The 18,760-nt window shown below is 37.9% G+C and overlaps 2 protein-coding genes and 1 long non-coding RNA gene across 5 annotated transcripts in view; 1 reads left to right on the top strand and 2 right to left on the bottom strand.

The window, feature by feature from the left end:
• The window catches only part of caprin1a (cell cycle associated protein 1a), a 10,600-nt gene extending 9,970 nt beyond the window's left edge, over nt 1-630 (top strand). For all 3 annotated transcript variants that reach the window (XM_030130983.1, XM_030130982.1, XM_030130984.1), the window contains one exon: nt 9-630. Coding sequence is in view for 2 of the 3 variants with exons in the window: in XM_030130982.1 (XP_029986842.1) it covers nt 9-95 (87 nt within the window). In the remaining variant the exon portion in view is untranslated. The remainder of the gene's footprint in view (nt 1-8) is intronic.
• LOC115417044 (uncharacterized) overlaps nt 1-18,760 on the bottom strand; it is a 23,087-nt gene extending 4,327 nt beyond the window's left edge. The window contains exon 1 of the long non-coding RNA XR_003935078.1: nt 18,706-18,760. This is a non-coding gene — a long non-coding RNA (uncharacterized LOC115417044). The remainder of the gene's footprint in view (nt 1-18,705) is intronic.
• nucb2a (nucleobindin 2a) lies at nt 719-8,978 on the bottom strand. The gene is made up of 13 exons (XM_030130985.1): nt 8,892-8,978; nt 8,404-8,541; nt 7,220-7,327; nt 6,914-7,046; nt 6,671-6,774; nt 6,286-6,471; nt 6,052-6,142; nt 5,858-5,916; nt 5,681-5,773; nt 4,914-5,003; nt 4,628-4,798; nt 3,380-3,440; nt 719-3,294 (listed from the first exon to the last, which is right to left on the bottom strand). The coding sequence occupies exons 1-13, from the start codon at nt 8,913-8,915 to the stop codon at nt 3,071-3,073; spliced, it is 1,482 nt and encodes a 493-aa protein (XP_029986845.1). The 5' UTR covers nt 8,916-8,978; the 3' UTR covers nt 719-3,070.

Below are 18,760 nucleotides of genomic sequence, written 5' to 3'. Positions count from 1 at the left end.
TCTTGAAGGAGGGCTATCAGCATGGCTACAAACGGGGAGCAGCCCAAGGACCCCGAGGCTTGGCTCGAGGAAACACCCAAGCAATGCGATCCTAAATGACCCTAAAGACAGTTAAGTCATGCCACGTTAAACATTCAGGATTTTTGAATGTGTTTGCCCCAGCCCACTTTTATAACAACGTTTTGTTTCTCATTGGTAATCTTATTTTTTTAACTCCTTGCCTACTTATCAGATTCAGCCTGCTTCGGTCTCTCTAGATCCTCTTAATGTTCTAACACAAAATGCTGAATTTCACACATGTAGAATTATCAGCAAGTCTGTGTGTTATAAGACAAACAAATAGATATTCCTGTAAACTTGAAAGATTTCATTAATTTATTTTTTGTACAAAATAAATGCAAAAAATACCCTGCCACTGTCGATCTATTTCCTGATTAATTTTCTTCTGCCTTGTGCTGTCAGATACTTATTTCCTCTCGGTCTCATAATTTTTGCAAAGCCATTTTATGTTTTTGTTTTATTCTGTTTTTTTTTTTTGTTTTTTTTTACCCCCGTCACCTCTTGCGCCATCAACTCTTTGTACGCTGATGTTATCGGTTGAGACTGTTTCAATAAACTTGTGTTCTCTTACTTGCAGTTTGTTGATGTTTCCTATTAAACAGTTCTATTGTGATCAGCTATTTTTCCTTCTAAATCTAGAACACAGTGACTCACGATCTGAAAGGTCTTAACTCGTTTATTATCTTGAACTGAGGTGTCCAATACTGTCAAATGACATGTATTTAATCCAGCAGCAAGCGATCAGAAAACACCACCATTACGTTTTGTGCAAATTATGATGCATTATATTCTCAGAGGAACACTTGGCACACAGAGAACCTATGACACAGCTGAAAAGAAACAGTTTGTATTCTGTCAGAATCTGGTATGAAGAAAAACCAGAAAAACCACAGCAAGGCAGACCTGTTACCTCACAGGATGCAAATGAAACCTTTGTAAGTGAAAAATGGCAGAAGGTTAACTGTGTACCATGGCCTGAGTCTGCCAGCTTCAAGAAACCACATTACATGAAACGGACAAAATGGCAGTCACACCAAAGCATAAAAGATGGGAAAATAGGCCATGCTATGAAGTAATAAGGACCTTTGTAATATATTTCAAGTGACTAGATCAACTGAATGTAAAGAAACTAAATTCAAATGTATTCATATCACACATATTTAGATGATGTTAACATCAAACTCAGTCATCCCTTTTTCCTGACCGACTCTTTCAATAATAACTCACCACATTAAAAACAAATCCATAATTTACCTTCAAAAAAACCCAATTCAACGGAAATTAAGTCTTGGCAAAACTGATCAAATGAGCTTCTTGCCATTCAGAGTGTTTTATTAAAATCAAAAATCATGATCAATTGTGATCAACTCATAAATAAATGTCACACACGTTTGTGCATGAAAAATTGACCAAAAATTCAAATGCCCCTACAAGTATTTATTCCACTGGTTCAACATCCCCGTCCAGTCTGATGTGATTTGCAGAGGGATGCTGCAAAACATATGGTAACCTCCTCCAACCATTTCAGTGTCTGCAGGACTAGGGCTTTATCTATATTACAACACTGTGACGTGTTTGTGGTTTAAAGGATGATTTTAAAGTTTAGTCTCTAAAGAACATTTGGTGTCTTTAACATGAGTCACTGCAGAGGAGCTGTAATGTGGACCCAAATGTCCAGTTTAGAAAATCTGCAGTCAGGTGGCTTTGTTTTCACTGGGAACATTTTAATACGTCATAATAAAAAGCACAGATATAACTAATAAAACATCAGCAACTCTGCTCTACTAAAACACCAAGGAAACCGTGACAATAAGCCAAAATCCACAATATCAACACCATCTAACTAAAGAAAAATGTATCTGTTTTATTAATTACACCTGTGCTTTTACCATTTTCATATATGATAATGTCTTCAGCAAAAAATCATCCTCTGACAAAACAACAGGAAGTTGTTTTATGGTACATAAACAGCTGATGGTTGTGGCAGCAACCAGAATAAACATTAAGAAAGCAGCACATTTGTAATGATCCAAGTGAAGGACCCAAGAGTAAGATCGGTGACAGCAGCTGAAATATTGGAAAGAAAATATATGCTCTTGATTGCTATTAAGCTCTTTAGCACAATGATGAAATTATACAAATGCCTCTCAAACCTAATGTCTTGTATGTGTTATGCTGTCCAGAAGACAAAACTTAGTCAAATGCCCTAATTTTTGTCAAACTGCATGCTCATCGTGATGTGTATCAAAAGCAAAAACTGGACTAAAAACTCCTGTCTTCTTCCACCTTCAACAGCTGCGCCGTGTTTACAGACAGATGACAAATAAAAGGCAAACCTGATGGGAGTGGTTTCTTCCAGGATGATGATGAAAACGATGTCTTCACAGTCACCAGATCTTAACCCAATAGGAGATTTTCAGACAGAACTAAAGCTCTACCATCATCATCATCATCAAAACACCACATGAGGGAAGGTCTTTTGTAAGAATGGTGTCTGATCTGTGAAAAGCTGAATGAAGTGGTTCTGGTGGCATGTGGTTTTTGGTTCTGTATTGGTTCTTCCTTTAATTTGTCACCTGCCTGTATCTAACCAGAGCTAGGATTAAATACATTCTTCAGACTCAACACAAACAACGGGAACCTTCAACAAATTATAATTGTTATGACAGTATTAACCAAATGTTTGTGATGATTTCTAATGTACAGTGATTCAGTATAACCTCTTAGAAATGTAACAATGCACATTGTAAAATGTATGTCCTCCATTAGTCAATTTAGTTTTGCAGTTTCATTTTGTAATCCAGTGATTACAGCTATTATCAAATATGGGAAAAATTCAACAGGGATATCTTTTTTTTTGTGCTGCTCCTCTTTGCCTCAAGTGTCCTCCAAACTCTGAAGTCATGCTGGTTGAAGAGGCCTAATACTCTGGAGGGACTGTTCCTCTTGCACACTGGAGTGGAAGTGCAGCAAGTGTCTGGTTGTGGAGGCTAGAGTTTCAACAACTATGTTATAGCACATTATTCTGGTCTTGTGGAGCTTGTTGGTGACCTGGTGGCAAATCCTGGTGTGTCTGGGGGACACCATGCTGGGCCAAGTCTTGTTTTTGTTCCTCCTGGTGTTCCTGAGGTGATTCTGGAGGAACGTGAGCTGCAGGCCTCTGTCCCTGGGCCTCTTGGTTAAAATGTAACTGGTCATCGACTGCATGCATTTGTGGAATAGCATTTCCTTCAACTGTGACACAGAAAACAGAGGTCGTTTTATATTTTCAGTGATCAGCCTATAACAGCGATTTGAAGACGATGCAAACAACACTCACTGTGAACCTCCGGAGGGGGCTCTACTTTTTGAGATTTCAACCGTTCCATATGCTCCACTGCCTGGAAAACACACAAGTTTTTGTGTACATTTTTGTTTATTATCTTAGCAAATTGGACAAGTTCACACAATAAATTAGCTAATCATAGTTAAAGTATACTTGGCACCATTAAAAACACACGGGTCAGAATAATATGTATATTTGGAGATATATTAAAGTAATTGGTTTGGGGTTACCTTCACATTAAAGTGGGGAGCGTTGGTCATTAGAGAATGAATTGTGGACAAATTATGATCAACTTAACACATTTTTTCAGTCACTGAATACATGTACGGGTCAAAACACAGTAATGTCCCGTCAGAGAGTGAACTTTAAATGATTGCCACTCCAATATTTATTTCAATATAAAGTAGGTCCTTGTTTTGGATAATCCTTTATGGTCCAACTAAAGCAAAAATGAATTTAAAAGTAAAAATGCGGGTCATTTACCAACACTACTCTGTCAAATCGTCTCTAAAATGTCCCGTCAGAGAGATTTTGAATACCGTGTTTTGACCCGTACTCAGAAACTGAAAGTGTCACCATTCAATATCGGTTGTGTCCACCTCTGGCTTCCAAACAAGCAGTGTAACAATGACACATGGAACTGTCCTGAGGGACCCGATCTTTCACTCAGACAACTGATTGTACTGCGATAACAGCGCAGACGGTGAGCGACTTCACCACAGCTCAGACCTGCTTGTAACATGCCAATGGCACGTTCTCTCTGTTGAATTGTAAGTCGTGGCATTTTGAGCTGGCAAAAACATTTTGGCATTTTCTTTGCTGCCTTCATATCGGCTATTGACCACACCAACAGCTACCAGTCAAGTGTGACTCTGTACAAGAGATTCAACTCAGTGTCTGACATTAAGGGATTAGTCCAAACGCTGACGCCGCGGACGTTGGGAATGAAAAAAATACAGCTGTTAACTGTTACTCATCTCATGAGCAACGTATACAAAATAGGCACCTGAGCAAATAATTTTCTGGAAATTACACATGTTTAGACCGTGCGTTTTTAATGGCGTTAAGTAAGTACAACATAACACACACAGGTTACATTCATTTTTCATGCTGAAAATACAGTTAAAGTTTCAACTCAAGGACAAAACTATTTTTTAGAGTCTTTTCATAACAAGCCTGCACAGAAAGCTATTTTATTCTAATTTTATGACAGTTATTACATACTGTGCTTGTTTTCCTTACCTGTTGCAGCTCCTTTTTCTGTTCATTAAGCTGCTCCTGTTGTCTCTCCAGCTCATCTCTCTGTTTTTGGAGGTCTACAGCTTTCTGGTTAAGGTCCTGCTCTTGTTGGGCAAGATGTTCCTCAAACTCCCGCATCTCCTCATCTGTATAAGCCTGGTTCTGCTCCAGGGTCTGGACAACACACAGTGGCATTCAGATTATTTGTCACAGTCCTATTTTTTCAAAATAAATGAACCTGATTTAAGGGTTAATGTCAATGTGGTAAAGTCTGATTTACTGATTTTACCTCCCAGCTATCTGGCTCCAAAAATTCTTTTTTCTTGGTAGCGATCAGGAACTCATCTAAAGAAACAAGGCGGTCTTTATTAGAATCCACCTGAGGAAGAAAAGGGAAGAGATATAACAAAACTAACACAAGAAAGAGGTTCACATTGTATATTATATAGGAATATAGGACAATATTATCCAGATAAACATGTATAGCTAAAAACTTAAATAGAAATATAAACTGTGAAATACTTTAAATGAAAATGAGGGGCTGAGATATGATAGATGAGCCACCATAACAATAAAATGAACTGTATATGAATAGCACCATGTGCAATATATACAGTAGGTCAGGCATTAAACTTAAAAGGACTATGGGGAAAAGACCATTATTCACAGGATAGATCATATATTTTAAGATGGCAATTTCAGGGCAATGGATGACAGATGAGAGCTCAGCTAATGTGAATATGTAAAGCCGGATGACATGCAAATGGAGGCCATGAGTCCATTTTTTACTCTGTCAGTTTGGTTTAAGTCTATGCAGTGACATAAAACCTCTTGGCTTTACTGAATGATTTTGTATGTGTTAGATTTTAGTAACACAATTCACATGTAAATGTGATTACTTAGCTGCACTTCCTTTGATTTGACAGCAGCCACTATATTTAAAAGTGTTTTTACAAAGATTACAGTGGCCTAAAGGTCAGTAATAAAAGTGTTCTGACTGAAATAGCACATCATTATAATTAACATGTGACTGTATCAGCCATGATGTTACTGTACCTCGTTCATAACATGCTCTCTCATGCGTAACCTCTCTTCCTCCATCTCCACCATATCATCCTCTTCATTGGACGGGTCATAAATTTTTTCCAGCTGAAATCACAGGAAAAAAATATCAGTGTAATTGAAATGACTATTCATCAATACGTAACAAATCCTTAGAATCTGCGACATTACCTCTTTGGTGAACAATGCCTCCAGCTCCTGCTCATCAAAAAAGCCATCTCCATTAGTATCTGCACCGTAAAGGACAAAAAACGCTTCAGTGAACATATAACAGAGCTATATTATCAACGACTTTAAATAGTGCAGAAAATGGCTCTCGGGTCGAATGGAAATCATGCCTCCAGTCTAAAATTGGGAAGGATTACCATGAATGTTGAAAAACGTCTTAGGGTCAAAATCCTCTGGATCTAAGCCATCAGCTTCCTCCCACACTTCTTTCAGTTGGTTCTGACTGCCCTGCAACACACAAGTCAAATCACAGAGCTATGGTTTGTGGCTGTGACTGAGAATACACAGGGAGATGCAAAATGGACTACGAATACAGCTTTTGAAACTAATCTTAGTCCATTTAAAGAGTCCTCTGCGTCAGTTTCACTCACTGGGTGGTTGACTTTAGGGTGGTCGGCGTGCTTCTTCCTCATCTCCTCATAATGCTCCTCCTCTCTCTTCCTCTCCTCCTCACCCAACGTCTTCAGGTGTTCTCGTCTGTCGTGCTCTTTCATCATCTCATACCTCTTGAACTCCTCGTGTCTCTCTTTGTCATAGTTCTCCAGATCTTTAGTGGCCTTCAATGGCAAATGGAAAATGGAAAATTTATCTTGATCCAATTTATCATCATTAAGGTGCAATGATTCTACTTAATCCACTTTTAATAATATTGGCACACCTCCCGAAAATCTGAATTGAGTTATAGTTTCACAGCTAAATTAAGGTAATAGTAAATATGTACAGCTCCTCTATCCTCCCAGATTTACAGAAATGTACCGATTTGATGAGCCGATCCAGGTCTTCCACTTCAAATGTATGTGGGTTCATGTGGTTCAGATACTCAAACTGCTTCAGGAGTGCCTGGTGGTCCACTGCTATGTCTACAATAAGAGCGGACATAAAAAAAAAAAAAAAAAAAAAAAAAAACAACTTAAGTGGATATGTGATTTCTTTTCTAACTCATATTTCATTTTTGAGCTCTGAACCTTCTTTAGACAATACTGTTTTACCACAACTTACCATTCCCTCCCTCAAGGTCTTGCTTAGCTTTAATCAGGGTCCGCAGTCGGTTTACCTCCTGCCTCTTCAATTCGTCCAGTTTTGTTCTGACATGATGGCTGACAAAGTCCAACTCTTTGGCCAGTTTACCTTGCTGTAATGTACATGAGAAAAAGGAAATTTTAATTCCTGAAGACATCCATAATTTTTTTGAAAGATTTACTACATCATCAAACCAACCCATGTTTTAGACACAACTCTTTACTCTGTGCTTTTTAAGTGGAAGCTTTGCAGAGAGAGAACTGGAAGAACAGAAAAATGGGATACCTTAATGTCTTCCATATCTGTATTGTGTAGTTTTTCTCTGAAATGCTGATCTTTCTCCAGAAAATCAATGACTTCCCTGAGGTAGCGGTCATAGTGCAGTCCAGTGTCCTGCAATGTAATTAAGAAGGGGGAAAAAAAATCAAATCTTAGTCAAATAGTCCAATATTCAACACAACACTCAGAAGTGCTAAAGTTAGGTATAGTATTTTATTATTATAATACTATACAATAGTATGTATGAATATAATATTACCACCACGTGTGATGAGTATACTATAAAAGAGGTAGTGACTGCAAGAGTGAATGTTTGATTGGAGTCACATTACTTCTTAAGATATCAGTTATATTTGGATACATTTGTACCATAAGATATAATTTACACGATATTTGTTTAAGCTCTGTTAGTCATTATGTCAATACTGAAACTGCCCGAGTCAGAAATCAGAGGCTCCAATCTGGGCAGATAAAGCTATTATTACCAGGCGATTAACTGATGCAATTCCACCATTACCATGCCAACTTATGGCTGTTGACTCCAACAAAAGTTAATTGTACAGATCTATTTTAGACTAAGAAATTACAACATGACACATCAAAATTTAAATTCACAAGGAAAAGAACCATCAAAAGACAGCAAATATAGGAATTAAAGAGGCTGTAAGAAGCCTTAGTTTCTGTTTGATAAAACCTGGCAACATTTAATTGATTAATAAAAGCACAGAAAAACAGTTCTACATCATAAAAATTATATTGTGTCCAAGCTATCTATCTGAGGAAAAGGAGCTTGAATTTTGTGTTTTAATGAAATCCTAAGCTACACAATGTACATAAACATCAGTGTGGAAGAATGGCAGAAGAATATCTTTTATTAACTATCTCGATGTAGAATAATTTTTCTATATAGCATCCCTTTGAGAGTTAAAATCCCCTTGGCCTAGTCGGAGTAAATCACCCTTTATAATTATTTGAAGGATCCTGTTTGTTGTTGTCGGCTGTCTCCCAGATTCTTTAGTTTTATAAATAATACTTGATCCATACCTTTCATCACCTTAAATACTACTGTGTCACATATTATGTCTCACTTTGTCTACAATAATATGTCTGATGATGTCAGGCATAATTAATGAATACACCACCACACTGTATTTACAGACTTGGGATCTTTAACACTGTAGTCTTCTTACCACACTAGCCGGAGGTGTTTCAACTTTTTCCGGCTCTTTGACTTTTGTCTTGTCCATACTGATGGGTACTGCCTCCATACACATCAGCTGGACCAGGAGCACAACCCAGCTGGTGACTAAGGCCCGGCTCCGACACATCTGGAGACGAGGACAACAAACGAGACAGCACTTTAATATCATAGTGTTTACATTACGTGGCATGTGGAGACAAACTGTGAAATGTGTGGGGAGGAAGGCGCCTGTGTGGCCAGTTTCCTCTTTTGCTCCTCAGACAGGTCTTGTACGCTGCATGGGTTGTACATGATTAACTAGCTAATAATATCCAGAGGAAGCTCTGGGTGTTAGCTTAGACACTGAGAGATTTGGCTAATAATAAACAGAGGGGAAAAATCAAGTGTCACTCTGAAGAGAGCAGTTAGCGTTACATATTAATGACAAAAAACGTCAGATTAGAAGCATTTCTAAATATATCACACTTGTTTACTCACTTTATTGTGAATCCTGAGCCTCATCCGCTCCGCTTCTCTTACGTTACTGCCTCTCAGACGGAGTTGAGTCTGCAGCTAACTCGCTAGTCAGCACGGTAGGTTGTCCGTACGCTAGTCTCAAATTGCAGTGGTCAATTGAGCTGTCCATCAAATTGATTAGCACGTTGCGTTGCATTGAATCGTACGTGGCGAGATGACGGTAGAGCAGGTGGGCGGGTCCTTCTTCTTTAACGCCGAATCGATTATATATATATATATATATATATATATATATATATATATATATATATATATATTATATATATATATATATATTATAAATAGTAATAAAGGTGTCCACATAACTTAACCTGTTGGATAAATCTGTTGTACTGAGGTAAATTACATGTTCCAATATTAAATTGCTGTAGCCAATAGTATTACTGCGTTTACATACTTAGCACTCTGTAATATAATGTCTGTGTTTTAACATCAAATTTAATTTGATTGTTTTGTGCTTTGCAACTTCAGTGACTCATTTTAACTGAACACATGGCCCATTTTACCTGAAGACAGCTCATCTGAAAAATGTGGGACAGCTGATGTTTCAAAAGCTATGGGACCTGAACAATTCTATTTGATTTCATCAATTCTACACACAAAAAAAAAATTTAATACCTTTCTTATTTCCTACAAAAATATAATTCAGTGAAATACATTGCTTTTTAAAATGTTTCTGAGCGATTAACCAAAAAGTGGCCCAAATTAGCTGATGTCACTGTATTTTGCGGTGGCCCAGAGGTGCAACAGCCCAAAAAATTATCCACTATAAGAAAAAAAAAAAAAAGAGAACAGCCCCCAAAATTATCCACTATAAGAAAAAAGAGAACAGCCCAAAAATGTATCCACTATAAGAAAAAAAAAAAAAAAAAAAAAAAAAAAAAAAACAGCCCAAAAAATTATCCACTATAAGGAGAAAAAAAACATGATCCACCTTTTCAATTAAGGGGGCGCTGTTTACCCGAAAGGTCTCTTGCTTTAAAATTAAGGCCACCACAAAAAATAAAAGCACAGGCTGAAAATTTTTAAGGCCTTCAGATAATGTGGCTAATGCTAAGGGTAAACAGCACACCCTTAATTGAAAAGGTGGATGAGTTTTTTTTTGTTTGTTTTTTTTTTTCTTGTAATGGATAATTTTTTGGGCTGTTCTCTTTTTTCTAATAGTGGATTTTTTGGGGCTGTTTTCTTTTTTTCTCATAGTGGATAATTTTTTGGGCTGTTCTCTTTTTTTCTTATAGTGGCAAATTTTTTGGGTTAGGTAAGTACAGTTTTCTTAGATCTTAAGAATTTCACGTTGACCTGCATTTAAGTCCCAGCTTTGTGATATGCCCACAAAGATCCATACACACCACTCCAAAACGCTTGCAGATGTTTTTGATGTTTTTTCTTTTTTTTTTTTTTTTTTCAGCTAGAGAAGGTACACACAGTTGGCTGGAGGCCTAGTTTGCTCCTGCTTCAATATCCCCATAAGGAGGCTAAAGTCATTTTGCCTAAAGATCTGGTGTTAAGCACACATGAACAAATGTGTGTGAACAACATTCAAGAGATTTTTAAAGTTATGGTTGATGGTGAGACTATATTTAACATATATTTTAAAAACTCCTTTCAGTTATTTTTATATTAGTATATAGGTGTAGATGATGGTGACCAATTGTTGGAAAAAGCAAGGGTAAATATGCTCCAAGTATCTGAGGCATGTGGGATGTAGGTTTATTTTCACACTCAGACTTACCTCTCACATTTAGACCTAATTGCATATTGTACATTTTTGTGTTTGTACTGTTCTAGGAAATACAAACCAGGCAACAGAAAGTAGCCATGAACCTGAGGAAGCTACTGTCATTCTGCATTTAGAGACTCTGGTCAACCCCTTGACAGCAGAAGTTTTGCCCAGATTTGGCACCTTCGCTTTATGTTGTTCCCTTTGAGATCTTTGTCAGAATGTACTTTAGCTGGGGGTCTCTATTTACTTTGCAATTATCTACACTTTTATGAGACAACACCATCTCTCCAATCATCCTCAGATCTGGACCAGGAGGCTGGGGCTATGGATGGTCTAGAATGTGACCTCAGCCCTCCTCCTTGTATTTGTGTTCTTCATATCCCTGTGAGATGTCCTTTAGCAGCAGATCTCTATTTTGGTATGACTGTATAGTATGAAATCCATGTGTGTACACGTCTGAGAGACAGCCCCGTCTCTCCACTAATCCTTAGATTTGACAGCTGCAATGTGTCTGGACCAGAGGGTTGAGACTTCCAACTATCCAGAATCAAATCTTAGCCCTCTTCCCACAGGACAAAGTATTGAACCGTTACTCCAGAGTCTTTCTTACCATAGCCCTGTTATTCCAACTCATTGTATGCTGTCAGTAGGAAGAAGAACCAGAGAATTTGGTATAACATTGACCAAATAGTGAACTGGCAACTAACACTAAATTAATTAACTGAGTTAGCATAAGCTGCTAGTTTGCTATTCTCTGATTTTTCTTCCAACCAACAGCACTTGATGAGCTTGAACCACAGGGCTATGGCTGGAGGTACTCTGGTTTGAGCTCTTTTTTCCAGATCTCTATTTTGACCTAATTGTATATTATGAGACAACACCGTCTCTCCACTCATTCCCTGATTCCACAGCCACCACGGTTATGGACCAGGAGGCTGGGACTATGGCTGATCCAGAACAGGATTTAAACCTTTGTCCTCCAGGACAAGGTGTTAAGCTCTTCAGCTTTTTTACGTTTTTTATCTTTTCAAGAATATGCTTGAGCATCAAATCTCAACATGTACTGAACCAAGTCTATTTTTCTACCTAGGGACAAGACGAATTCAGAGGAAGAAAGGTTAGGAGTTAAGCCACACCAAAAATATTTATTCTACAATTTGTGTTGGTTTTTAATTATACTCTTTTTGGCTACACTTATATTTAGATTGTCTTCTATCACTGTTGTATGTACTTACCTTACACAGTTGGAACAAAACAGAAAGCTTGCTCCACAACAACTGGGAGGTGCACCCATACCAGCGCATAATCCGGACAAGGCAGAGAAAGGTAGGACAGCAGATGCTTAACTATGTGATGGCTGCTGTACTTACAGACAATATTGCCTCCGTGCAATCACAATATGGGCCATAATGTTGGGGAATATTCCCGTTAACATGTTTAATCATTACTTCGAATTAATCTGCAACTCCACTGTGTTTATACAAGTATATAATCCCTCGAGGGAAATTTGGTCTGCATTTATCCCATCTGACACACACACACACACACACACACACACACGCACACACACACACACACACACACACACACACACAGTGAACACACAGTGAGCGGTGGACTGCCTGCCAAGGGAGCAGTGAGGGGTTAGGTACGTTGCTCAAGGGCACATCAGTCATGGATGTGGGCGTGGGACAGCGATGTTCAACCACTTTCCCCGTCCACATTTTTCCTACTGGTCGGGGATCGAACTGGCAACCAGTAGGAAAAAAGAAGCCCTGGAGAATTAATGAACAAGTGTAAGTTGGTTCTCAGTTGCTTTTAGTACCAGCGTGGATAAAAATGGTACAGTCCACAATAGGGGTGTCTGAAATCGTTTTACATTAAACTGTTCCTACACTGATTTTATGAAAAAAAGCAAGACCCCCCCCCCAAAACTGATATTTTTGTCTCTTTAGGGGTCTGGGTTTTCATCAGGGGGTACAGACCCCTCCAGTACCCTCCATAATACGAACTATGCTTCAAGTGTTTCAGAACATGTTAGTATTAAGTTTTTCAGTGCTTTGATTAAATTTCCATGACCCTTCAAAACATATGGTAGACTGCTTAAAACTATGTCATATCTGAGCCTCTTTTCTTTTTTAGTCTCAATTATAGCCTGCTTTGTGGAAAAATAGGTGCAATATCCCAATAACTGCCTTCTAAGAGCTCAACAGGAAGCAGAAGCCATAGTCTGTGATTAATGGGTCCAATTTTACCTCTCACCCCAGTCCTGCTCAGTGGGCTCATGGGGAGATCTTACATGGGACCATGTGGTTTTACTTACAGATGGTCAGAGAGTCACACTCTTTTCATTGCTTCCTCGTCATTTTATAGGTTGATGATAACAGAATTACTGTGTGCTCTTCAAACTGTTGCACTCTGTGCAGTTATCAATCACAGTGTCATTGAACCAAATCCCCTAATGTTTTATATTCTGCAAACAAAAAGTCATTAGTGAACTATTACTTCCATTTGATGTAACCAATATTTCTAAAACGGTTTTTTCTTGTTTTTTTTTTGTTTTTTTTACAATATTGTGGTTGTTACCTCTGCCAGGAGGTATTGTGATCACTTTGCTTTGTGTGTTTATTTGCGTGTTTGTTTGTTAGCAACTTTATGGGAAAACTATTACAACCATCTTTACCAAATTGTACCCACAGATAGGCCTAGGCCCTGGGACGAACCCATTAAATTTTGGGCCAAGTAGGCTAAAGTTCAAGGTCACAGCAAGGTCACAAAATCTCACATTTTCCTATTTCTCATCATTGAGCAATTTTCAAAAATTCATAAAAAATTCAAAACAACTCCGCTTAGCCTCCATTTTGATACACCCGTAGCTTATAACAATATCTTGTATCTGGCGCAAAATTGTCCACATCCACTGTGGAATGTAGACTCTGTGGACATTTCAATTTAACATTGAAAATCCCATTAACAACACATTTTTCATTACAACTCAACAAATATTGATTGGAATTTAATATAATTTGACAAACACATGACTGGTACCAAGCTTCATTTTTTTCTGCTGTATGGAACAACCTTGAAACTGTTTAATTTAAAAAGGAAATAGTCGATCCACACATGCACAGCGTTCGGGGTGCTCGGCGGAGGTTTGCATTCTCTGAACACTTGTTAGGAGTTATGGTTACTTTGGTTTGTTTGGATATTCTAAAAGCCTCTGTAATCACTCAAATTCAGATGTGTTGATGTGTGCCGTGGGTAATATCCAACACCAAAACTACAAAACTAAAGAGGTAAATTATCTTTATAAGCAGTGTTTGTTGTTGAATTATCTGCTGATCTCACATCTCACCAGCAGATGGTACTATTGGAATGTTCTAGGTCCATTAATCACTTTATATTACAGTATATTATATTAGTCTGCTGTTACTCCTCCAGTCATAGAAATTGAGGGAGGTGTTAGACAAATGTGATGTAAGTTGTAGGTATTAACCACTGTTAACACCAACAACATGTTATGATCCTTTTTAGCAGATGCAGCAGCTGTTTATTGATGTAAAAATACAATATAGGCTTAATTCATGAATGAAATGGTCCTAAAATTAGACACCATCGTATTGATATAACACATTCCAGCTGTTTGGATCAGACTTGGTAGAGGAAGTACATGTTTTGCATGGAAGTTTGTTCTTTACAGGAACTGTAAAAAGCAGAAAATCTTAAAAATGCTGTCTATGAGTAAGGCAATGAATCACATTTTTATCTGTATCAGTTAGCCTCCAACTAAATATAACATCCCTGCCCTGTAGGTGTCAGTGTAATAGTTCAATGAGCTGGAAAGCAATTAATCATTGTCTTAATGTGAAAAGTGAAAGAAAGCTAGAGCAAAGCATCAGCACTTCTTTCTAATCAACAGCTATATGATGATTAAATGCTTCATATAAGAGAGGTGCACTGTCCAAATATTACCCTATACTGCACTGTAGGTAATCTAGGTGATACAACACACCTGCTACACTAATTGATATACCTGACTCCGCTGAGATTAAGGGATAATTTAGAACAATGCATTTTGTAATAGGTGGTATTGATTTTCTATGTGGATATGTGCCATATAGATTAGGATCTCATCTATCCTATAGATTATCTGAACAACATAAAAGTTGTAAGAAAAACATTGGAATCTTTATTATGTTTTCTGCACATCACCTTTACTTTGCTGTGATTCAGCAAGAGGAGGCTCTCTGAGGAGAAGACAATAACATTGAGTCACCTTGCTGCATTGTGAGCCTCTGGCAGGCGAGAGGCAGGAATCAGCAGCAGCACAGACCATACTGCAGAGCTGCACTGGACTGCGCATCAACTATGTGTGTGTATTTGTGAGAGTAAATTAGTATGTCTAAGTGGCTGTGTATGTAATAGGAGGTTATAATAAATCATAGCATGGTCAAATAACAGTAATTGGATCACTGGGGGACTCAGATGATTACTCTGCAGTACAGCAGTACCTATGATGTTACTGAGTGGTGTGCATATATTCTGGACTTGAGGGGAGAATGAACAAATCTGAGGTGCCCAGAATAAAGTTATGGACTGTTTTATTGATGAACGCCAACAGGATTTATGTCTGTTACAGATCTCTACCTGTCTCTCACTGACCTTCACGCAGAAGACAGATTCCTCAAAATTCAGACTCTCTGTATGTGTCTTTCTTTAAATTCACTGCAGCTGGGTGGAGCTGTCCTCATATGGTGTCAGATGTAATGGTGATATTTACAGCTCACTTTTTTTTTTTTTTTACTTTTAAGTGAAAGTCATGTAACTATGTTATAACTGAATGCGTATGAATGGTGTATGAATGTGTGTGTGAATGGGTGAATGTGAGGAATTGTAAAGCGCTTTGGGCACCGTGAAGGTGTAGAAAATGCGCTATATAAGTTCAGTCCATAACTGTATTTTCCAGGAGCTTTGGTGATGAGCCACTTATGAAACCTTAAAACCACTTCAGTCCTCATAAGATTATAGGTCTTCAGACTTTAATGGAGGGGTGAGTAGAATTTACAAAACAAAACAAACTCTCATTTAGGTGTTTTGATGATAGTGGAACTGAAGGTCAACATATTTGTGTATAATCTCCTTAATCTGTTCAAATAGCTATATTTCCAAACTCACACACCACTTAATAGCTTCTCCATACAGAAACATCCGCATTTGTTATGTTCTATACTCATATATTCAATATCTTTCTTTATTTTTATTCCTGTATCTCCCTAAGTATCACGTCACCAATATGTGAGGTTAGAATCACAGTGTATTGTAAGGGTATTTTCTATCTTTTGCCATCCGTTTATCCTTTGGCTTTCTGTAGAGCAGATAAGGCTCTGTGCTAAAATAAACTCTGGCAGGGAAGGTTTTATCTCCAACTATCTTTGAAGAACAGTACCTTGAACACTGTCTCAACAAAGCTTTCCCAAAAGAGAATTATAGATCAAATATTTATAATGTTGACAGATGTTGGGAGCTCTGTCTTCACAGGGGTGCATCCCATGGTATTTTTCCCAAACAAAGAGCACACATACTGTTTACCTTATGGAAAATACGATAGGTGCACAGCATTTCTGCATATCTTTCTGCAGTTCTTTAACAAGTTTGTTGGAGTGCCAGCTGCTTTCCCCTGAGTTCCAGTGAAGCTGTAGATCCTGGATGGAGAACGCCATAATAATGATGAGACATTAAAATTAGGAATCACAGCATGATGAAGTGAAATCCTGCTGCTTGTCTCCCAGGGCTCAATGCTCAGCAAAATAAGTCCTGTGCCAACAGCACTGTGACTTTGAATATTGCCTGCCCTCATGTAACCCAAATGAAATTTATGGGCAGCATTGGTTAATTGGGCAGGTCTGTTTGATGCAGTGTAAGCATTATTGTAATGGTCAGGAAGGCGCTCTGTCCTCAAGCTGTGACTGCAGGGAAGATGATAAACTGTGCTGGCACGTTCATTCACACATGCGACAAACCCCTCTTAATACACAGATACATACGATTCCTTTTTTTTTTTCCTAGAGACCTTGTAGCAGTCAATGGCTTTTATGTGTTTGTCTCAAGGTAATTCAATGCATGACAGCTGAGGTGACCCATGTTTTGTGAAGCAGCCACACCCAGAATACTTTTTAGGCCTTTTTAGTGTCTTAAAATCCACTTATCGAAAACTTTGGTTATTACCTATTGGATATTTCATACTTGAATACATCAATACATAGAACTTTAAATATGCAGTACATTTTTCTTTTTCCTTTTTGCTATTGCAATGAAATAGGTATTGCATGTAAGTATGCCAGTGAGGTAATGTTTGTTTCTGTGGTTAGTGTCTGGTGAATCATTAACTTTATATTAACATAAGTTTAGTTTTCTCCCAGAGCATAATTGACCAGCTTTACCAACAGTTTAAATGATGTCAGTTCAGTCAAAACATAGACAGAAGGCCAGAGAAAGCAAACATTACCCCCTGTACTGAGACTGAATTTATCTTAAGTATTTCTGACAAACTCCTCTGTTTGTTCACAGTTCTTTATCTGTTATCCTGTTAATACTTCACTGTGAACAGGCTGTTCTCCAAAGAACACAAAAACTGTGTCGATACTGTTGATTTTCTTGTGTGCCTGTTTCTCATCACACATTTATTTCTTTGTGGATATTCTGTTAATGAGTTCCTTTGAGTCAGTCTCAAACCCACATTTCCAGTCACTGCAGGAGCTGTAAAACTGGCAAAAAGCAAACTCACTGTTTCATTTGATTTAAGTGACATAAGAGGGGGGGCTGAAAAGTTCATAGCCTGACTAAGAAGGAGTTATTCCACAGCAATGAAACTTGGCATACATTAAATTCAACCTCTCCTGATACTAACTGCATGGTTTCCTTCCAGATAAACCCAAATTGGATAAATAATTTAGGACTTTGAAAAGTAGTACCAGAGACATTTTGTGAACCATCCATGGCACCGTGGTCTTATCAAATGTCTGCAGAAAAAGGAGTTAGCTCCCAAAGGCATTCATGCTGACATGGTTGCTATAGGGGATGATGCTCCAGCTTTATCAGCTGTGCAAAACTGGGAAGCTGAATTCAAAAGGGGTAGGGAGAACGAGGGAGAGGTGAAAAGAAAGCATTTTCATGAAATGTCTGTAGTACTACTTTTCAAAGTCCTAAATTATTTATCCAATGTGGGTTTATCTGGAAGGAAACCAGGCAGTTAGTATCAGGAAAGGTTGAATTTAATGTATGCTAAGTTTCATTGCTGGCAATAACTCCTTCTTAGTCAGGCTATGAACTTTTCAGCCCCCCCTCGTACACATGGTCAATTAAAATTTCTGAAAACACAAATGTTTAATTTTTACCTCCGCCAAGGAGGTTATGTTTTTGCCAGGGTTTGTTTGTCTGTCTGTTTGTCTGTCCGTTAGCGTGCAACATAACTCAAAAAGTTATGGACAGATTTTGATGAAATTTTCAGGGTTTGTTGGAAATGGGATAAGGAAGAAATGATTAACTTTTGGGGGTGATCCGGAAGAAATCCTGGATTCTGGATCACTTTGAAGTTAACATTGTGGTAAATGGGGCCAAAATTTTCGTTTCCCAATATCTCGCTTAATTATTGACCAAAACTCATGAAATTTAACTCAGGAATTGACAATGGGGTCCTCTATCACATTTCAAAGGCTGATCCGGATTTGATCCAGAAGGCGGATTTTATTTTAAAAAATAAATGTAGGATTTGTATCACCGATTATGTGGGGAATTTTTGCGCTTGGCGGAGGTCTGCGCTCTCCGAGTGCTTTTCTAGTTTAAAATATATTTTTATTTATTGATTGATTGATCTTTTATGACTCCTACTCAAAAACTATATATATATATATATATATATATATATATATATAAAATAATGGATAATAATAATGGATTGGATTTTATACAGCGCTTTTCTAGACACCCAAAGCGCTTTACATTATTGATCCATTATTCATTCGCTCTCACATTCACACTCTGGTTGTGGTAAACTACATCTGTAGCCACAGCTGCCCTGGGGCAGACTGACAGAAATGTGGCTGCCAAT

The sequence above is a fragment of the Sphaeramia orbicularis genome, chromosome 3 (genome assembly GCF_902148855.1).
Source record: "Sphaeramia orbicularis chromosome 3, fSphaOr1.1, whole genome shotgun sequence".
Lineage (NCBI taxonomy): Eukaryota > Metazoa > Chordata > Actinopteri > Kurtiformes > Apogonidae > Sphaeramia > Sphaeramia orbicularis.
This window is presented reverse-complemented; position numbering and strand designations above follow the sequence as displayed.

Coding starts and splice junctions, on each gene's coding strand:
- nucb2a (XM_030130985.1), bottom strand. CDS start 8,915: ATGAGGCTCAGGATTCACAATAAA. Junction 6,143..6,285: donor ACCCTAAAGTCAACCACCCA/GTGAGTGAAACT, acceptor TGTGTGTTGCAG/GGCAGTCAGAACCAACTGAA. Junction 5,774..5,857: donor AGGCATTGTTCACCAAAGAG/GTAATGTCGCAG, acceptor CTGTGATTTCAG/CTGGAAAAAATTTATGACCC.